Source organism: Molothrus aeneus, chromosome 2, assembly GCF_037042795.1.
Source record: "Molothrus aeneus isolate 106 chromosome 2, BPBGC_Maene_1.0, whole genome shotgun sequence".
Lineage (NCBI taxonomy): Eukaryota > Metazoa > Chordata > Aves > Passeriformes > Icteridae > Molothrus > Molothrus aeneus.
In genome coordinates this window covers 114,941,636-114,962,574 of record NC_089647.1, presented here as the reverse complement: position 1 = coordinate 114,962,574, position 20,939 = coordinate 114,941,636, and the positions used below count along the sequence as shown (strand labels likewise).

Here is a 20,939-nt window from a genome sequence, read left to right as displayed (position 1 = left end):
CAAAAGGAGCAAAGTTTTTGCCCCAGAGGAAATCCAGGACGATGGGGATCCAACCCTGGGCTGCACCTTGGATTTAAGGATCCAGGAACGAGCTCCAGAAACTCCAGAGGGAGCCGAAAGCATTTCGGGGAGAAATGGGGAAAGAAACACCTCAAGTTAAATTTCTCCTTTAAAGTTGGACATAAAACTCATTTAAATCTTACAAAGTAAGGTCCAATTTTGTGGAACAAACCCAGGGTTTGCCTCAAGTCCAACACACCATGAGCTCCTACTCCACAAGGGCACGTTTGGATCCCCAGGTCCAGGGGAAAGCTCAGCACCGGAATTCAGGATTTTGGGGAAATTCACTCAAAGAATGAAACAAGAACAGACCCAAAGTGAGGCAGTGCTTGAGAACTGTCCTGCAGACCCAAGCACAGGCGGGGAGGAGCATTTCTGAGCAGGGCACATTCTTTATTCGGCAGGATTTGGGATTTTCCTGGGGTTTTTTCTGAGCAGAACCACCTGTCCCTGTCCCTGCAGATATCTGTGCTCCACACTGCGAGCAGGAGTTACTCCAAAGTGCAACTCAGCCCACAGAGAACTCAGGATTGACTCAAATTAAATCACAGTGCCTGCAAACATCTCTCACTTCTGGTTTGTGCGAATTATCTGAATTGCCACCTGAAAAAGATGATTTTTTTCACTCTAAAATTTTGTATTAATCCAGGCAAGGATTTGCTTCATTTCGTTCTGTCCAGGTTCTCCACTTCAGAAGGGTTTTTGTTTCAGTCCTTGCTTTTGTAGGACTGTCCTGACCTTGGTTGTTTTTCTTTTTACTGTCACAAAAGGATCCAAAATTTTTAATTCTACCACAAATCCACTCCAAAAATAAACTTTGAACTGATTAAATACAACTTTGTAGAAAATCATTATAGTATAATAAATAGTCCCAAACTGAATGGGTAACTTCTAAAAATGAATTGTCCTCAAAGCAAAAGTTTCAGGGATTACTTTGACCAGAACTAAAATGCCAAAAAAAGGAGTTTAAAATGCACTTCCAGCATAGCTGCACACAAACTAATGTACTCAAACCAGACAAAATCTATATCAATATGTGATATTTAGTGATTAATTAATTTATCCTTGGTTAAATAAGGACAGTTTTTTAGTTTTTGAACATAATTGCTGGGGAAACAGGAGACTGTGAGCAAAAAAAATATTTTTTAATTTTGAGTTTAAAGTTTGATATGTGCTTTCAGTTTGCCAAACCAGTGAATGAAAAAAAAAAAAGAGGATTGGGACAGTGGTTGTGAAAGTTAAATTCTACCAGCAAAATGATCAAATAGCAGCAAATCATCAAATGCTTCTAAGAGGAAAAAATGTCCTTGAACAGATGGAGAATTTTTTTATCTATGGAGCAATAAGAGCAGCAATAATTAGAATAAAGTTTATTGCAGTTCAAAAATGTCTAACCTGCTTATCCTGGGCTGCTAATTAAACAGAGTGGATTGTGTAGGATAGAAAAAAGCTTGGAAATATTTGGAGAAGAGTCCACTTCCACCTCCAGAAGTGCTGCAGAGATAGCAAAAGCAAACCCTTATCTTTTCTGGATATTCAGAAATACCACTGGACTGAAACACCAAATCCAACACCCTATCACATGTGTTTTAATATCAAAATTATTTATTGTTAATATCAATATGTGTTATTGATAGCAATATGGCTAAAACAGGAAGAAAAAAGAGGCTAAAACAGGAAAAAAAAAAGGAAAATAAGGAAAAACCTCCCGTAACTGCAAAAAGCTCCTAACTATGTAAATTTAAAATAATGACAGAAATATTCTAAAGGTAGAAAGGCAGTTAAAAATGTTTCCAGGTATTTCTAACAAAAACCTTGGAAATTCAAATATTGATTTTAATTTGCAGCTCATACTGCTCATGGTAACTTTGGGAAAGTGCCCCTCTCTCCAAGGAAGCAAAACAATAAGAATTAGCATTTGTTTTCAGCTATTGTATTTGCTTTTCCATCAGCAAATAATTGTACTGAGATCCCAACACCTAAAAGACAGTTTAAAAATGGAAAATAACCAGATAAAAGCTCCTGACAGGGAGCTGTGGTACCCTCACGAGCCCTAAGCCCAACAATTCCATCTTGGAAAGAAGAAATGTCTTCCAGGCCAGAAAAATGCTGGGGTAATTGCTCACTTCATGTAATAAGTTCTAAAGTCAAAACATGCCAGATGCAATTTTTTATTTAGATCTTGACAATCAGGCATCAAAACACAAATTATTGTTCCTTATCTTGCAGAAGAATTTCAGCAATACCTCCTGGAATTGATTTGCATCGATTCTGACTCCATGGAAATACAGAGACATGCTCTCACTAAATAAGTTTTTAAAACTCCTGAGGATTTAAAGATGTTTTTTAGTTCCTAAAACTTGACTTTATTCCATAAGCAAAGAACATCCAGGCACAGCTCTTAACATGAGACACCTTCTCCAGCTGAATGCTGCTCTTCCTTGAAATTATTTTAATAATGAGACCAATGCAATTTTTTGTACTTCTAGTATGACCTGCTCATCAGTTGAATGCCGTATTACAAAAGAAATTGTGATTTATTTCTTTGTTCCAAGTGAAACATCAAAAAACAATCACTAAAACAAGAGCCATAAGCGAATGGTTCAGTAATCCAAATTAATATCCATATATATCCACAATCTCTCTTTCTTTCTTTCTCTCAGCAAATGAAAACAGCTTTATTTTTATTTAGTTTCTCTGTCTGAAGCTGTTAAGGCATTGAGTTCTGTAAGGAAATCTATATTCAAAGGAAAAAAGCTGAATAAAAATTTCCATGTGGGTTGTTTGTCCAGCAAATGTTTTGAGACTCAGCAATCTGTGACCCCACTTCCAAAGACTTCGGTTTCTAAATGATCTAAACTCCAAATTTAAGTGCTCACCACATGCAAAAATCATAAATTTATTACAATTAACACTCTCAAACTGAAGAAAATGTTATTTTCCATGTTAAAATCTCCTCGATACTGATCCTGCTATTGCCTGGCTTTTGCTATTATTTTAATTATATATTTATTGGTTTCTTTTACAAATTAAGAAGTATATTTTGAACTGTTTCCTGAAGCAGTTCTTGAAACATTTCTTAGATAAATTCAGCAGCACAATTTAGTACAGGCTTGAGAAACAAATGAGAAACAACCCACACTGGAGCAGGAAAGTGATTCTCAATAAAACAAGCTGTAAAAATCCAACCTCGTCCCACATTTTAGTGAAACCATCAGCCCAAAGCAGCACCATTTTTATAGCTAAAATGATGAGAGATGTACATAACAACCAGCAGCTGCAGGGAATGCTGGAAAACGCAGTAATAAAGTTATTTTCTCCATGTTCAAGCCTTACTCCTTACCTCTGCTCTTCAGCTGTCGCCCCTTTCCCCTCTCTCCTCCTCCCACACAGCCTCTGCCTTTTCATCTGCTATCAAACCACATCCACCAGCTCTTCCTCCTGCATTTTTCCTCTCCAAAAAAAAAAAAAAAAAAAGTTCTTATCCTCATCAGTCAAGGAGCATGCTCTGATTTACACACTCCATGGAGAACTCTCATCCCAGCTTTTCTCAGGGCTGCAGCTCTCTGGTCTCCTCTGGGCCTCTGGCACTTGACTCACTTTTATTGTTTTGTGTGTTTAGTAAGGAATGGCTAAAGAAAGGAGATAATTTCTGAAACTTGAGGTGGCCAATGTGATTATTAATACAATAAAATTATCCACAGATTAAAGTAATTTCATCATTTTAAATGTATTAACACATTATCTTAAATGTGTGCTTAGTAAGGAATGGGTAAAGAAAGGAGATAATTTCTGAAACTTGAGGTGGCCTATATGTGATTATTAATACAATAAAATTATCCACAGATTAAAATAATTTCATCATTTTAAACGTATTAACACATTATCTTAAATGTGTGCTTAGTAAGGAATGGGTAAAGAAAGGAGATAATTTTTGAAACTTGAGGTGGCCAATGTGATTAATAAAATAAAATTATCCACAGATTAAAGTAATTTCATCATTTTAAACGTATTAACACATTATCTTGTGTGTTTAGTAAGGAACAGGTAAAGAAAGGAGATAATTTCTGAAACTTGAGGTGGCCTATATGTGATTATTAATACAATAAAATTATCCAGAGATTAAAGTAATTTCATCATTTTACACATATTACCACACACATACACAAGACTGTATATAGAATTATGGAATTATACAGGTGCAGGACCAAACTTCATCCCTGCTGTGGATCCTCTAGGAAATGCTGGCATAGATAAAACTGTGACCAGCTGAAATTCCTGAAATTAAATCCCTTCATCCTGTGAAGAACAGCTCTGCATGATCTAACTGTAAAACACAGGCTGCCCTGATACTTTACGCAGGAAACTTTTCCTGGGAGGAGAAAAATTCAAGTACCACGAAAACAGCCAGCACAAGATGTATTTATTCTGATTTATTTTTTCCTTCTGATTTATTTTTTCCTTGCCTCGATTTTCCTGTCAATCCTTTGTTGTCCAATCGAGTTGAGTGGTTTATTAAAGTCAGACATGGTCTCAGGTTGGGAACACCCACTGCAACCCCAAAGAACAGAGCGGGAGCTGCAGCAAACGTGGTGATTTCAGCTAACAGCTGCTCTTTAATCAGCTTTGCACTCTCAGCACTGCGTCGTGTCAGGCAGACAGGCACATGCCAAATTCCACTGCCCCTGCACCTGGAATTTCCAGCTTTCCTCAACGTGTCAGAATTCATGGCTGGAAATGAACTGTCAGAGGATGAACCCAAAAATCCCCGAAGAGGCAGCCCCTTCCCCACCAACTGCTGCACCAGTCACAGCTGACAATGGATTTTTTTGGAGTCTTTGCCCAGTGACAAACTCTGAGAAATCAGTAACTCCAAATAAACTCCCATCTTAATTCTCCAGAATAAATCCAGCTTGATAAATTTCAATAATAAACTCTGTGTTGTGAACAAGTTGGTTTTTTTCCTGCACATTACTGCACAACTGGATTGTCAAAGGAATAAAATACAAATTCCAAAGACCTGAATGCTACAAATGCAGTGTTTCAAAGGAATCAAATACAAATTCAGAAAACCTGAATATTGCAGGTTTTTATTCAAAGGAATCAAATACAAATTCAGAAGACCTGAGTGTTGCCAATGCAGTGTTTTAAATGAATAAAATACAAATTCAGAAGACCTGAATGCTACAAATGCAGTGTTTGAAAGGAATAAAATTCAAATTCAGAAAACCTGAATATTGCTGGTTTCTATTCAAAGGAATAAAATACAAATTCCAAAGACCTGAATGCTGCCAATGCAGTGTTTGAAAGGAATAAAATTCAAATTCAGAAAACCTGAATATTGCCGCGTTCTATTCAAAGGAATAAAATACAAATTCCAAAGACCTGAATGCTGCCAATGCAGTGTTTCAAATTAATAAAATACAAATTCAGAAAATCTGAATGTTGCAAATGCAGCGTTTCAAAGGAATAAAATATAAATTCAGAAGACCTGAATGCTGCAAATGCAGTGTTTCAAAGGAATCAAATACAAATTCAGAAAACCTGAATATTGCAGGATTTTATTAAAAGTAATAAAATACAAATTCAGAAAACCTGAATATTGCAAGTGCAGTGTTTCAAAGGAATCAAATACAAATTCAGAAGACCTGAATGCTGCAAATGCAGTGTTTCAAAGGAATCAAATACAAATTCAGAAGACCTGAATGCTGCAAGTTCAGCATTTCAAAGAAATAAAATACAAATTCAGAAAACCTGAATATTGCAAGTGCAGTGTTTCAAAGGAATAAAATACAAATTCAGAAGACCTGAGTGTTGCAAATGCAGTGTTCCAAAAGCAGCTAAAGTTTGCAGTTTTTTCTTTTTTGAAGAGCGATTGAATTCTATTTCCTCTTGGTCCTATACATTTATTTATCCCTGTATTTATCCAACTTGCCCCTTTAATTAAATGATACATGAATTAAACACACATTCTGGCCATAATGTGCTTCGAAGTGAAGCTACAAAAGGAGCCCTGATGGAAGTGTCAGACAAGCCCCACAACAATTTCCCATTGTGGGAAGGAGGCGTCATTTCTGAGCAATGGTAACTCGAGAGGATCTCGCCAGCTCCAGCTGATGCCAAGCCTGCTCTCATTTTCCCAGTCTCACTTCCATAAATTAGCTGCAGGCCCCATGGACATCAGGGAATCTTGAGGGTGGTTTTTTTTGGTTTTTTTTTTATGTTTGGAAATCCTCCACTTTTGTCAGATCCTGAGCGGTGAGGTCAGAGCGGTGCCAAATGCGGGGTGTTTGTCACAGGGCAGGGATTCCTGCTCTCCAAAATCCCCCCTCTGCTCCAGGGCAGCCCTGACTCCAAAGGCTTTACCAGGAGTGCTGAAACAAAATCCACACCCAGGCACTTGAATACAGCCCTCCCAGCAAGGCAGAATGGGACACCTGAATTTGGGTCAATCTGCCACCACGTTTGATTTTTGAAATTTAGATCCCCATCCCAAACTCTGAGACCAAACTGAAATTAAGAAAGGTCAGCCTCAGCACTCTGCTGAGTAACCTGTACCCAAACAATGATCAGGCCTGCTGCTGCTCTCTGTCATCTCAAGAGTGAAAAGCCAGCAGCAGGCAGAGATCACAAATGTTTTAAATATATATTACATAAGCCATTCTGGGGGGATAATGAAATTTTCCATTCTCTCCAGTACAGAAGGAACATGCCTGCTGAAGAAAGTGGTTGTGAAGTATCATGCACACTGACTCCAAGCCAGCCTTGAAACATGAGAGAATCCAACTCCATGAGTGGCACTTTGGGCAGATGCCAGCACATCATAATTTCACATCAGAGTTAGCTCCACACAAAGATTAAATGCTACTCGGTACAAAAGGCATTAACTTTTAGTTCTCACAGCAGCATAAAGCCCCTTTTTATGGAGATTGCTATAAACAGCATACTTGCTTCCACTCCTCAAAGCTTCCTGCATTTTCCAAATGATCCTCAAAACCATTTATTGAATCAATCCAGGGCCCAAAAGTTGTTTACAAACCATAATGCAAAGGAAGAATGCTGCTCATTATTATGTGCCTACAAATGTGCCTCATGCTTGTTTAACAGGAACAGCATGTTTGCTGCCATCCCGCAAGAAGGAAAACAAAATCTGAAGTAGACAAGTATAAAATAAAGGCAATGTTTGCCAGATTTCCCTTCCCCTCTCCCCTAAATACATGGCAAATATTCCCTGAAAATAAACAGCAGAAAAGGAAAAGGTATCTTTAAGCACCACCTGGAATTACTTGGCTCCACATTTGGAATTCCCTTCACCTCCCATCAAGATTTCTTAATTGGAAATGTTTTACTGTATCCTGACACTACATGCCATCGATTCCTGTGGAATTTCAAAGGCTGCTTTCAAACTGAGGAAATATTATACAGGGGCAGTTGCTGCAAACATGCAAAGATATTTTCATGCAAATCTATCTCCAACACATTGTGCATAAAATGCTTTCCATCCCTTCCCTGGTTTCCCCTCAAATGCAGCTCAGAAGTGTCCCCTGCTGGCAAACACCTTGCCCTGGCTGCAGGAGATGGAGGGAAAGGCTCAGCTGCACTCAGCTCTGGAGCAGCAGAAATTCCTGGGATGTGAACAGAACGACAGCACTAAAGGGGCTCAGCTGGGCAGGGACACTGCTCAGGGCTGGGCACTGCACTGGGAACACCTGCAGCACCCCAGGGCTCCCTTAAAGGGTTCCCCTAAAAACAGCTCCAGGAAAAAGGCTGAAGAATGTTTTGAGAGTGAACAAATTAGGAGGTAATCCAGCCTTCTAATAATTAGAGAATTCCAGAATGGATTGGGCTGGGAGGGACCTTCAAGATCACCCAGTGCCACCCCTGCCATGGCAGGGACACCTCCCACTGTCCCAGGCTGCTCCAGCCCCAGTGTCCAGCCTGGCCTTGGGCACTGCCAGGGATCCAGGGCTGGAATTCCATGCCAGCCCTGCCCACCCTGCCAGGGAACAATTCCTCATTGCCAAGATCCCACCCAGCCCTGCCCTCCTTCACCTCAAAGCCAGATTTACAGGAGGCAGCACAAACAAAGCTCATTTGTCACTCAAATCCTGTTTCTCACCAGAATAAACAATCTCTCAATTGACCAGTTGAATTTTTGTCTCACAAATCAGTAAAAAGCCTTTTATAGTTTCACAGCCATGTTGCACTATAGGGTTGGTTCCAAAAGTTGCCTCTGAACAAAGAGCCAAGAAAATTTTCTTGAAAAATTTTCCTGTGACTCTGCCATTAGTCCTCATCATCTTCTCCATGCCTTCCACCTACAGTCACTGTTGCTATTCCTGATATCATGGAATTATCAAGGTGGGAAGAAAACCTCAGGACCATGCAGTGCCACCCCAGCCCCACCAGCATCACCCCAATCCCTGTCCCCAGGGCCACATCCAGACTGCTCTGGGACAATTCCAGGGACTCCAAACCTCCCTGGGCAGCTCAGCCCAAGGCCTGACCACTCTGCCAGGGAAATTTTCTGTCCCAGTCTCCAACCTGAGCCTGCCCTGGTGCCATTTGAGGCCATTTCCTCTCATTATTTTCCCTGCCCCTCCTGTCAGGAGCTGTGCAGAGCACTGAGGTCCCCCCTGAGCCTCCTTTGCTCCAGGCTGAGCCCTTTCTCAGCTCCCTCAGCAGCTCCTCCCAGGACAGGTTTTCCAGCCCCTTCCCAGCTCCATTCTCCTTCCCTGGACAAAGGCAAAAGGGTTTTTTTTTTTTTATTTGAGAACAACACAATTTTTCAAGGCAAGGTGTTAATTTAATGTGCCTCAGTGATCCAAGCAAGTTCTTTGCATCTGAAGAGAGCCATGAAGAGGAAAACCTCAAACAGGGCCTTGAGGGGCTGGAGCGCGTCCAGGGCAGGGAACGGAGCTGGGAAGGGCTGGAGAATCCCTGAGGGAGCTGAGGGGGCTCAGCCTGGAGAAAAGGAGGCTCAGGGGGGACCTCAGTGCTCTGCACAGCTCCTGACAGGAGGGGCAGGGAAAGGAGGAGGGGAAATGGCCTCAAATGGCACCAGGGCAGGCTCAGGTTGGAGACTGGGACAGAAAATTTCCCTGGCAGAGTGGTCAGGCCTTGGGCTGAGCTGCCCAGGGAGGTTTGGAGTCACTGGAATTGCCCCAGAGCAGTCTGGATGTGGCCTTGGGGACAGGGATTGGGGTGATGCCGGTGGGGCTGGGGTGGCACTGGGTGATCCTGAAGAGCTCCTCCAGCCTTGATAATTCTGGAATTCTGTGACTCTCATTTTTCAATGCCAGGGCTGCCTTGGCACAGGAAGTACCAGTGAAAATCATCCTGCCCTGGACTGATGCCTTGTGCAGGCTGCCCCAGAGCAGAGGCTGGGCAAGGCTAAAGAATAAAGCAGGGATTGATTCAAAGCATCTCCTCCATGGATGCACCTTGGGCAGCACCAGAGCCCAGCCAGGGCTGCACCCAAGATGAACCAAAATGGCCCCAAAATGCACGGCCGGGCACGGGGTCTCTCCCTGGGATCAGTTCTGCTCCATTTGCATCTTGCAGTTCATTGTCCCATTCCAGCTTTAGCCCCTGCAGTCCCACCCTGCTTGTTTTTCTCTCTCCAGCCCACGGGGTTTGTGCTCTGGGGCTGAGATTTGGATCATTTGTCCTTGGTGCCCAGCTGGAGCAGGAATTGTTTTGTCTCCCTGCTCTGTGCACAGAGCTCACCATCCCAGAATGTGAACCCAGCCCCACACACTAAAGCAGCACAGAACCTGAAAAATAGAAAAAACTAAAACCTGAGGCATCAGGACTGCTGCAAAATCTGCTTCACAAACTCAGCTTGATTTAAGCTTTTACCTCTACCAAACAACTGGAACCCAAAAGTTTGCAAAATTCACCCAAGAACCAACAGTTCTGTGAGGAAACTACATTAATAAAAGTGTGCAGAGTAATAGAAGACTGGGGAGAAAGAATAAAAAGATGCTAAAATACACAGAATTTATTCCACCATGGGACAAGTGTTACATATGTTGTTCACTTGGGTACAAGAGGAGACATCACTGAGATACAAAAACCAGAGCAGAGCAGCTCTGAACTGCTGAATTTGGACACAATCCCTACATAATTTCATTATTCTGAGTGCTAATGAAGCAAAAAGAGGAAAACAGTGAGGCACAGACTGTCAAAAACCATATTCCTGGAGAAGAATTCCCTTCAGAACCACACTCCAACCACAGCAAACAGCAGGAATTAGGATTAGAATCCAGACATTGACACTTCCCATGAATGCCAACACTGAAAAAAAGTTTGCTTTATGATTTGTGTGGCCCTTCTGGGTTTGCAGGGTTTTGTTGTAAAGAAACAAAAGTGAATTTGAGGAGGGGAGAGGGAAAAACACAAACCCAGCAAATGCAAGCCCCCCCCTCCCTGCACACACAGGCAACTCAAAGCCTTGCAGCCCAACACATTCCTTTGCATTTATTATGGAAAAAAGCCCCAAATCCCTGGAGTTAAATTCAGTGTTTTTAATTGCTAGCACAGCTATCAGTCCTTAGGTGACGTTTTACAGATACATTAAATCCATTCCCCAAAGCCAGCAAGGTGCTTCAGCAAATACCCCTTTTTATTGGTACAGATATATTTACATTGCTTCATCTATTTTTTTTTCCCTTGAAACTACTTTGCCTTGAAAGGTATTTTCATTTCTAGCCAAGAAATAAACTGGGAAAAGCCTTCAATACAAAAGTTTTTGCTCATTTAAAATAATACACATAATACACATAAAAAAAGTAAAACATGTTAGACACAAATGATTTATCAGTGATTTATTCCAGTTCCTCACTGTCTGTTGGTCATTTAAGATTTTTGTCAGCTCTTATTTTACTTCTGAGCCAGAGAAAAGAGCAAATTTCCTTTCTGGAATAAATAATTTTAAAGTGCTCTTGGTTTTTGTTCTACTGTCTGTAAGGCAGGGATGATGCTGATGCTTTGAGGATAAGAGAAAACAAGCAAATCTCCCATTTTGTAGATTATACATTTTTGGTTCACTTATAAACCAAAACCCTGGGTAGTAATAAAAACTCTGGAGTCTCAGTGTAACTACCCCTGATTTTAGCCCTGGAAATTTAAAAACAAACCCTGAAGTTGGATCTCAAGTCCTACAACAGCCATGAATATGCATGGAAATATTTCAGAAACAATTGTCTCCAAATGTACCCTGAAATCAGGGTTCATTATAGTGTTAGCTGAGAGTTCAAATTTCCCACCCTCAAAGGAAGATTTATTCAGGATAAAGTGACTGCACATTTTCTTGGCTGACATAATGGACCTGGAATTTAAAAGCAGACTATGCCACCCCAGAACCAAGACATGGAAATCTGCTCTGAGCTGATTCTGCTCCAGCTACTGAATTACTCAAATGCACAAAAAAAAATTTTGAGCCTGAGGAGTTTTTACTCAAGTTTTCAGATGAGCAAATGTGAGGGTGTAGCAATTCCTAATGGGAATAATCACCACTGGGACAAATCTCATTCTTCAAGGAGCAAATCCTTGGTTTGAAATCTACTCTGAAACTCCCTGCAATAAAACACAATCCTGCCATTTATGTCTGAAAAATTATCCTTGGAGATGGCTGAAAGAGCAAATATTTGAGAGTATAAGGGAGAAGCTGCATTAAAAATCAGATCTCTATGCTGGGAGCTGCCACTGAACATGTGGGTGCCAGACACTGGGGCTCCCCTCCCCACAGAACACTGAATTTCCCTCTCCATTTGTTCTGCAGCCCAGCAAGAGAAGCAGAAAAAACAAAGATGCTGGGGTTTGCTATCAATACTGACCTCTAAAATTACATTCAGCATCAAGCTGTGTAGATTTAATTAAGCTTTTAACCAGCATTCTAATTGTTCTTCATCTAATTGCTCTTCAGTTGTTGTTGTTGTAGCACAATTCTCCCTGCTAAGATCTAAAATCCTTAAAGATGGATAGGACCATCCATTATTCAGACAGCAGAGCTTTCATCTGGACTTAAAATATAATAATTCCAGTTTGCTCATGTTTTGTTGGCTTTTTTTAATTCATGCAGCAAGACTGTGGTTTTAAGGTCCGTGAATTGGAAATTAAAACTCCAAAATGGGAATTCTGAGGAGGAAAAGAAAAAAAAATTCCAATCCACCCCTCAGGAACAGCTTCAAATTCCAATGCAAAAGGCACAAAGACCCACAGAGTGGAGAGGAACATCTTAAATTCTTAATAATCACATTTATATCAATTAGCAGCATAGGTTTGATGGGATTATTAACAGCATCTCAACAACGATGCAGAAAAACTCAGATTTTCTGGGAATTTCAGCAAAGGCAGGAGAAGCTATTTGCTCACAGAATAAAGTTTAGAATTCTATTTGATGCCCAAAAGGTAGCAGGAAACAGGTCAGGTGAAAGCTCTGATAAAAGATGGAAGAGGCACCAAGGGAATCCCACAGAATTTACAGCTCTGCTGTAAATTGAAGAACTCCTCAAACCAGCACTTAAAGCTGAATTAAAATTATCCAAAAAAAAAAAAAAAAAAAAAAAACCAAAAACAAAACAAAAAAAAAACACCAAAAAAAACCACCAAAAAAAAAAAACCAAAAAAAAAACCAAAACAAACAAAAAAACCCAAAAAAAACCAAACCCTCAGCTTCATTTTCTCTTAATGGAGTAAAAAACGCAGAGCAAACCCAATTATTATTTTTTCCTCATAAGCAAAAGGAGCTTGGGGTTCCTAAAATTAATTAGAAAATCTGAGCAGGTGAGGGGAACCACACAATGGAAAGTCCAGTTTGGGGATGAGGAATCATTCCTGAGCTGCCCAGTCTCAGGAATATAAAAGTATTTCTCATTATTTTTGTATCTGTTAGCAAGACCTTGAGTTTGCTTGATCATTATTTGACTCATTGTGGTATTTTTAATACAAGGAAGTCTAAGAAAACCATCCCAAAATCACTTGCTGGCAATAAAATTAAGGATTTCCTCCAATAATTCACATTTTTGGTATCTCCTGGCTCTCTGGGAAAGGAAGGAGGCCTAAAGAGAAGAATAAATAATGGATGGATGGGGAAAAATAAGTAATTTGTGAGAAAGCTAAACTCTAAGACATTCATTATTTATTTTTATGTGCTCTCTCTTCATTAGGAACTGTAACTTGTTGCAATTTCCTTTTACACAAGATTCTGGAATTATATCAGGCCTAAAGGGAAAGACATTAAAATAACGACTACAAACAGCAAAACTCCCCTTAAATATGTGAATAAAACAATTACAATCACATGAAACCACAATTAATGAAATTTAGGAATAAAATAATTTATTAATAGAATTTATGATTTAAATTTTAAACACTAATTGTGGTATAAACTTTAACTAAAGGATAGACAGTTAAAATAACTTGATGGTCTGCAACCCTGCAATATGCCACTAGATGGCAAGTTTGGATAGAAATTAACTGAATTTTAATTTATAACATGTTTGAGAAGTCCAAAGGCATTGGACAGAAACAATCATGAAAAAAAATAGTGAAAGAGGAGAAGAAAAATAGGAAGAGTTCAATAAACAAGGCTTGTGTCTGGAGCACATCTAACACAACCAAAAAGGTTAAATGGGTTTTAGTTTTGTTTCCACATTGCCACACAAATAGAGAATCAATTCACACAAGATTTTGAAGCTGTATTTTAAAGAAAAACAAGTGAAAATCCCCGTTTTATACATTCCTGACAATTGTTCAGAGCAGGGTCCCACATGGAGGAGAGCAGCACCGAGAGCTGACATCTGAATTTCAAATATTCCCAGGAAATATTACAACAGCCTCAGGAATCAGGGACTGATTTCCCTGTGCCATCAGCCCCTTCCCATTCACTGCACTCTGCTCCTCACCATTTCCTCTCTTGGAAATTTTATCTTGATTTAAAATTTGGAAATTTTATCTTGATTTAATTAAGAGATTAATTTTTTATCTTGATTTTATATTTAAAAAAAAATAAATCCTGTCTTTTAAAGCAGTTATTTCTGCAGCTCACTACAGCCTTCAAAAAGTACAGCATTAAAAATTTCTTAACAGAAACACAGAAATATAATAAAATTAACCCTGCACAATTCCCCCGCGGTGAAATTCAGAATTCCTTCTAGCAGGGACCAAACCTGATGGATTAAAGATGAAATTTTTTTCCCTTACCTGAAATACCTGTTGAAAACTCTCCAAACAAAAGCACCAGGCTTGAAGAGAACACTGAATTTCCCTGGCAGGGTAAATCCCAGCTTACCTCATCAGGAGAGAGCAGATAAATGGGCGTTAACTCAGGGATTGCCCTGGATTCACAGCTCAGCCCCAGGCAGCTCAGGATCTCCCTGAGAACTTCAAATCTCTTGGAATTGCTCATTTTGAGCAAATTAAAATCCTCCTCAGTCTGCACATCCATGGAATTGCTGTCCAGCTCCAAATGGGCCTGGCAGGAGATAGAAAAAAAGAAAATCAGTTTCTAATTCAGGGATCACAACCATCAAGACACCAGAATTTCCTCTGAAACCTACCTAAAACTTCCCTTCTTCAGAAACTTTTTCTGAAGGAGTCGATCAAACTTGTATTTACCAACTTAAATTTAATGTTCTGCTTTTCAGCTCTGCCAGAACCAACAGCAAGATTGGTCATTTAATATTTTGTGCATGAACAGAATTGCAATTACAATTAAAATGGCATTTTAACTGAAATTCCATTAAAATTGAAATTCCATTATAACTGAAATTCCATTATAACTGAAATTCCATCAAAAGTGAAATTCCATCAAAATTATATTAAAATTGAAAGAGCTTTTTAGAAGTTGTACAAGGTATGGAGAACTCCAGCAAGTCTCATGAATTCAGTGGAAATCAGTGCAGATAAAGAAACCCTTCTGTCTAAAAAGTACTTTTTCACCTGGTAGAAAATCACTCCTCGTGGTTGAAGCAGATGCTTAGAAGTTAAAATTAAATGCAAGAGGAAAAAATCCTTCATAAACCTCCTTCATAAAGCTCCTGGCTCTTTTTTCCTGCTTTTCCAAGATACTTCAAAGCCTTTGTATGTTGGAACCCTGAATTTTGGGCTTTCTGTGCTGCCAGGCACTGACCCCCAGGAGAACACTGCACTGACCTGAGGCCATGGAGAAGCTTCCAGAATTCAATAATAAAACTGAGATTAAAGGTGTGGAGTTTGGATAGAAGTGTGTGATATCAGAGGGTGGGAAACTCAGAGTTTAAGGGTTTAGAATACAGGGATAAATAGAAAGCAAGATGGAGGGTTTAGGGTGGAGGCTGCTCCTTCTTCTTCTCCTTCTCCTCCATGGGTTTGGGTGGTTTTGTGTCATTGGATAAAAAAGTCCCCATTGTGGGCATGGGTGGTTGGGTATTGGGTTAAAAGTGAAAATAATTGAGGTGTCATTTGTTAATTGGACAGTTTATCCTTCAAAGGCCTTGGAGAGAGAGACAGGGCTCCATTTTTAGTTTGTTGGAGTGAAGTGCTGCAGAACTCAGGGTTTGTGAGGCTGTGACAGAGATAAGAACTGATCAACATCTGAGTGCCAACAAGAAATACCCTCTCACACATTGAATCCTGACCTTGGCAAACAAAAAACTCCAAAGAATCCACACTTGTACTCTCTGCAGATCGATTGATTGCTATTAAATAAAGCCCTTATTTTTATCCATTTCTTCCATTTTGCAAAATTTCAGTATGTTCGTTGTGTTTTACATATTTTCACTGGAATTCAGGGAAATTAATGAGTGTGGCTGCCCCTGGATCCCTGGCAGTGCCCAAGGCCAGGTTGGACACTGGGGCTGGAGCAGCCTGGGACAGTGGGAGGCGTCCCTGCCATGGCAGGGGTGGGATGGGATAATTTTAAGATCCTTTCCAACCCAAACCACTCCATGATTGTAAAATAAATACATTAAAAAGGAGGCAGGACACACCCACCCACCAGAGGAGTAGAGAAGAAAGAGAAACAAATCTGCCAGAATAGTTCCTGGCTGATGTCACTGCCTGCAAACAACAAGGGCTTTTCAAATCCAGACTGGAAGTCATTGAGAATTATAAAATGCCCCACTAATGCTTTTAATCTGATTTTTGAAGCTGTGCTCTGATGCCCTTTTCTTTTTCCTGGGAAAAACCTCTGGAGTATCAAGTTTTACTGCAGCAGGAGGATCAATTGAAAGGGTGCAGCAAAGCACAACTTGCAGGGACAGAATCAAACCCATTTTCTGGCTGGCAGAGCTGCCTACAAAAAAAAAGCAATAAATATCCTCCAGTGTCCAACAGAGTTCCCAAAAACCCAGCAGATCTAAGCTAATCAAAGACAAAAACACTTCTAAGAACCCCCTGAATATTTCTGAGCTCTGTAACTGCTACAAGACTCTTGCTACCTGATCCCTGAGCAGTTAAAATTTCAGAGCTCTGGGCTGCTGAGAAAGTTCCCCACCTAAAATATTGGTAAAAAACAGAATCTTTCATAAAGTGGGTTCATCTTTCATATTCCTTAACTTAATCTTGGAAAACTCATCTTGCTCTGCTTTTCTCAATTATTTATTTGCTAAACTTCGTGGTACCTCTCATCAGCCTTTCCACCACCCAAAACTTTAGCTGGGAATATTTAAATAATTTCAATCATCAGTGACCAACATTTACCTTCCCATGGAAGCTTCCTCACCCATTATCCAGAAGGTAAAGTGAAGAAAAAAAAAGGAAAAAAAATATTATGAACACTTGACCTTATCTGTTTGGTCTTTTTGGGGTGGGGTGGTTTTTGTTTATTTGTTTGTTTGGGGTTTTTGTTTTGTTTTGTTTTTGGGGGTTTGGTGGGGTTTTTTTTGTTGTTGTTTGTTTGAGGGTTTTCTTTGGCTGTTTTGGTGGTTTTTTAACCAGAGATCACAATATTATGATACTGGAGAGACACTTCTATTGTGGGATATTATTTTTAAGTGGAATTAATGGTTTTGGCTCATCCTAGACTACCCCAATTCCACCCCCAGATTCTCTGAGCTATTTGATAGCTGCAGAATATTAAACATTTCAACCTTTAAAGCCTGAATAAGGACTCAGGAAACAAAAAAAGTTTCCAGCAAAGTTTATTCTGCACTTCCTGCTTTGCCACAATTCCTATTTTTGTAAGGATTTTGTGGGATTTATTTCCCACCTCCCAAAATCTGCTCAAGCTGTATTCCTGTACCACCTCCAGCAGGCAGAGAGGGAAAGCTCTGCTCTGGAATATGAGAAAATCCCAGAATAATTTGGGGTTGGAAGGGACCTCTGGAGATGTGATCCATTCCAACCCCCTGCTCAGGCAGGGTCACCTGGAGCAGGTGACACAGGAAGTGTCCAGGTGGGTCTGGAATGTCCCAGACAGGGAGACTCCATCAGCTGCCTGGGCAGCTGTTCCAGGGCTCTGCCCCCTCCATGGAAGGGAATTCCTCCTCAAGTGGATCCGGAACTTTCTGGGCTTTGGTTTGTGGCCACTGCTCCCTGTGCTGCCACTGGGCACCCCTGGGAGCTCTGGCACCATCCCCTGGCACCCCTTGGAGGCATTTCCTTGGATTAATGAGTGAAATTCCTGCTTCCTGCACAAAACTTGGCTTTACCTTGCCTGATCCATGGCAAAAATAAGAGAATGTTTTCCCAGCAGTGACATTCCCCTTCTTTAACACCAAGTGAAACCCACCCTGCACCTGGATCCCTGCACATCCAGGACATCCATTTACACCTGGGAATGGCTCCCACTGGGAAAGGGGAGATTTGGGTGGGATATGGGGAAGGAATTCCTGGCTGGGAGGGTGGACAGGGACTGGGATGGAATTCCCAGTGAAGATGTGAAGCCCCTGGATCCCTGGCAGTGCCCAAGGCCAGGCTGGACACTGGGGCTGGAGCAGCCTGGGGCAGTGGGAGGTGTCCCTGCCATGGCAGGGGTGGCACTGGGTGAGTTTCAGGATATTCCTGTGCTGGGAGGAAAGGCTGGCACAGCTGGGATTGTTCACCTGCACAGGAGAAGCTTTGGGCTGAGCTCAGGGTGGCCTTGCAGGGCCTGGAGGAGCCCCAGGAAAGCTGGAGAGAGACAATTTCCAGGGGATGCAGGGACAGCACCCAGGGAATGGCTTCACACTGAAACATTACAGGTTCAGATCAGATATTAGGAACAATTTCCTCCCTGTGAGGGTGGGCAGGTGTCACAGACATCTTTCATGAAAAATCCTTTCTTAGGATTTTTCCTTGTGAGAAGCTGCAGTTTCAGCAACCAAAGTAAACAATGGTTATCTGCTGCTGTGGAATGCAACAGGTAGACCCGTGATTGGTCTCTTGTGGATGTTGGGATTTCCTGACCACTCATGGCAGAGCTGGCTCTTGCTCTCTGTCTGAGACACAGATCTTTGTTATTCATTCTTGTCTATTCTTAGCTTAGCTAGCTTCTGAAGAAACCTTTTCCTTTCTATTTCTTTTTAGTATAATCTTAATGTAACATATATTATAAAATAATAAATCAAGCCTTCTGATCATGGAGTCAACATTCTCATCTCTTCTTCATCCTGAAAACCCTTGTGACCACAGTCACAGGCAGGGGCTGGGATGGAATTCCCAGAGCAGCTGGGGCTGCCCCTGGATCCCTGGCAGTGCCCAAGGCCAGGTTGGACACTGGGGCTGGAGCAGCCTGGGACAGTGGGAGGTGTCCCTGCCATGGCCAGGTGGAACAAAATGATTTTTCAGTTCCCTCCCAACCCAAACCATTCCATGCTTGCACACCTGCCCTTGACAGGAACCCCCAATGAACACACAACGGGAACATTTTTAGGATTGCAGCCCAAGCAGCAATGAGGAAATGCATGCCCACAGTACCTGGGAAAGGATGGCTTCTCCTCCACTGCTCCCATGGCTCAGCTGCACAATCACCGTGTCCTCAGCAGCATTGCTCAGTCGACTCAACACCTTCACTCTGCTGCCATCTCCCTTCATCCCCTCCTCAAAAACACAGCCACTGAGCAGCAGGTTCAGCTTCACCTCGGTGCTGTCCTTTTTAGACACCACCAGCTCGTGCACCGCCCTCCTCAGTTTGTTTTTGTGCTTTATCTGCACGCCCCCAAAGGTGAAGGACGAAGAAAGCCCAAGAATCTTCCCCCCTTTGGACAGGAATTTCATGAACTGCCTGTGGATGCCCTCGGGGATGGGTTCCTCTGTGGCAATGAGCAGCAGCAGGGAATTCTCAACCCAGGGGTCTCTGAGCACCTGCTCCTGGTGCAGCTGGTACAGGGTGTAGCTCTCAGCATCGATGCACTCCCTCAGCACTGCTTTCACCTGCTCAAACCTCCCTTTGGCAGCCTCAGAGCCCAGGTAAATCAGGATATTAGGGGGTTTTCCAGCCAGGTTTATTCTTTTGATTCCTTTCTGCAGGCATTGGTGCTCCTTCTCCTCCTGCCCTGTGCTGCTGCAGTCCCGGGGCAGCTCGGGGATGCCCTCTGCAGAGGCGAATTTCACCGACTCGATGGTGCTGTTCTCCAGCTGCAGGCACTCGTGGCAGCTGGAAAGGTGTAGGTGGTGGTGCTCCCCACCTCCTGTTTCCTCATCTTCCCTTTCTTCTTCCAGCTTGGATCTGTCCTCCTCAGCTTGCCCTAACCCTGATTTCCCAGCAGGAGTTACTGCATCCATGTCTGTGCTTTCCTCTTCCGCCGACGGTGCCTCCTTTGCCAGCTCCTTCAGAGCAGATTCCTCTAAATGGACAGCTGCAAAAGGTAAAGATACCAAAAAAAGGGTTCAAATAACGAGATTACCAGGATTAGGACAAGTATCATTAACAGCAGAATTCAGTTTCAGTACAAATTCCCTGTAACAGCAAGAATTTCACTTATTTGACACAACAAATCCTATTTCCCCCCAGGACAACAGAGATTTGCACTCATACCACAAATCTAAAGACAAAATGAAAAAGAGAAAATACCTCTGGAAAAGTACAGCTCTTCTAATTAGGGCAGGGTTTAAAAGTGCTGCTGTTTTGAAAGCAACTGTTTTGAAATAAGCTAATAAAGTGATGGTGTTGGGTAAGACAGATATTGAACCACGTCCCTTGCACTGCTGCAGGCTGCAGATAAAGGTTTGGCACGAGAAAAGGGAGTAAAAAAGAGATTTGAACAGATTTCAGGCTGCAGAAAGGCAGAGAGATCCAGCACAGCAAGATTTGGGAGCTAAGAATCCAAGGGAAAACAAGAAAATAGGAAGAACTGTTAAAAATTCCCCTTTTCCCCTGAAAATGACAGAAATGTGAAGATAATTTGGAGCAAATACAACTGAGAAGAGAAGAGCAAAGATGATTATTACCAGCAAGAAATGTGCAGAGCAAAGAGGAGAGAAAAGACACTCATCACAAGGGAGGGCTTCAAGGCAAAATCTGAAACATTTTCCTGAATCCTTCCCCGCTCACACACAACCAAATCAATTTATTGTGCTCTTAATCCAGGGAGAAACTTGATTAACAACATTTTGCTAATCCAACTTCAACCCCTTTCCTTATTATGAAATTACATCCCCTTTGGAGCAGAAACATGAAGCAAGATTTGGGGTTTTTTTGGTATCCCAAGGGAATTTCAGTTTCCAACCTCTGTTATTCCATCCAGAGCCTCCCCCAGCCTGTTCTGGAGCAGCTTCCACAGAGCACTGGAAGCAAAAGGAGGCAGAAAACATTTTAAAAAGGGACAGACTTGGGACACTCTCAGCTGCCAGCCTTCCTTGGGGGAATATTTATGCAGAACAGCACCAAGAGAGACAGAATTTCCCATCAGATTCTTTTGGGAGAATATTCCTGTCCTCCTGCACTTCAGCTAAATGTTGTTGATTTTGTCATT

General features: G+C 41.6%; 1 protein-coding gene across 1 annotated transcript in view; it reads right to left on the bottom strand.

Moving 5' to 3' along the window:
* Window positions 1-20,939, bottom strand: part of HLCS (holocarboxylase synthetase) — a 136,443-nt gene that overhangs the window by 103,107 nt on the left and 12,397 nt on the right. Inside the window, exons 4-5 of the mRNA XM_066545565.1 lie at window positions 18,943-19,823; window positions 14,357-14,539 (exon numbers count right to left, since the gene is read on the bottom strand). Of these exons, the coding sequence (XP_066401662.1) occupies window positions 14,357-14,539; window positions 18,943-19,823 (1,064 nt within the window). The remainder of the gene's footprint in view (window positions 1-14,356; window positions 14,540-18,942; window positions 19,824-20,939) is intronic.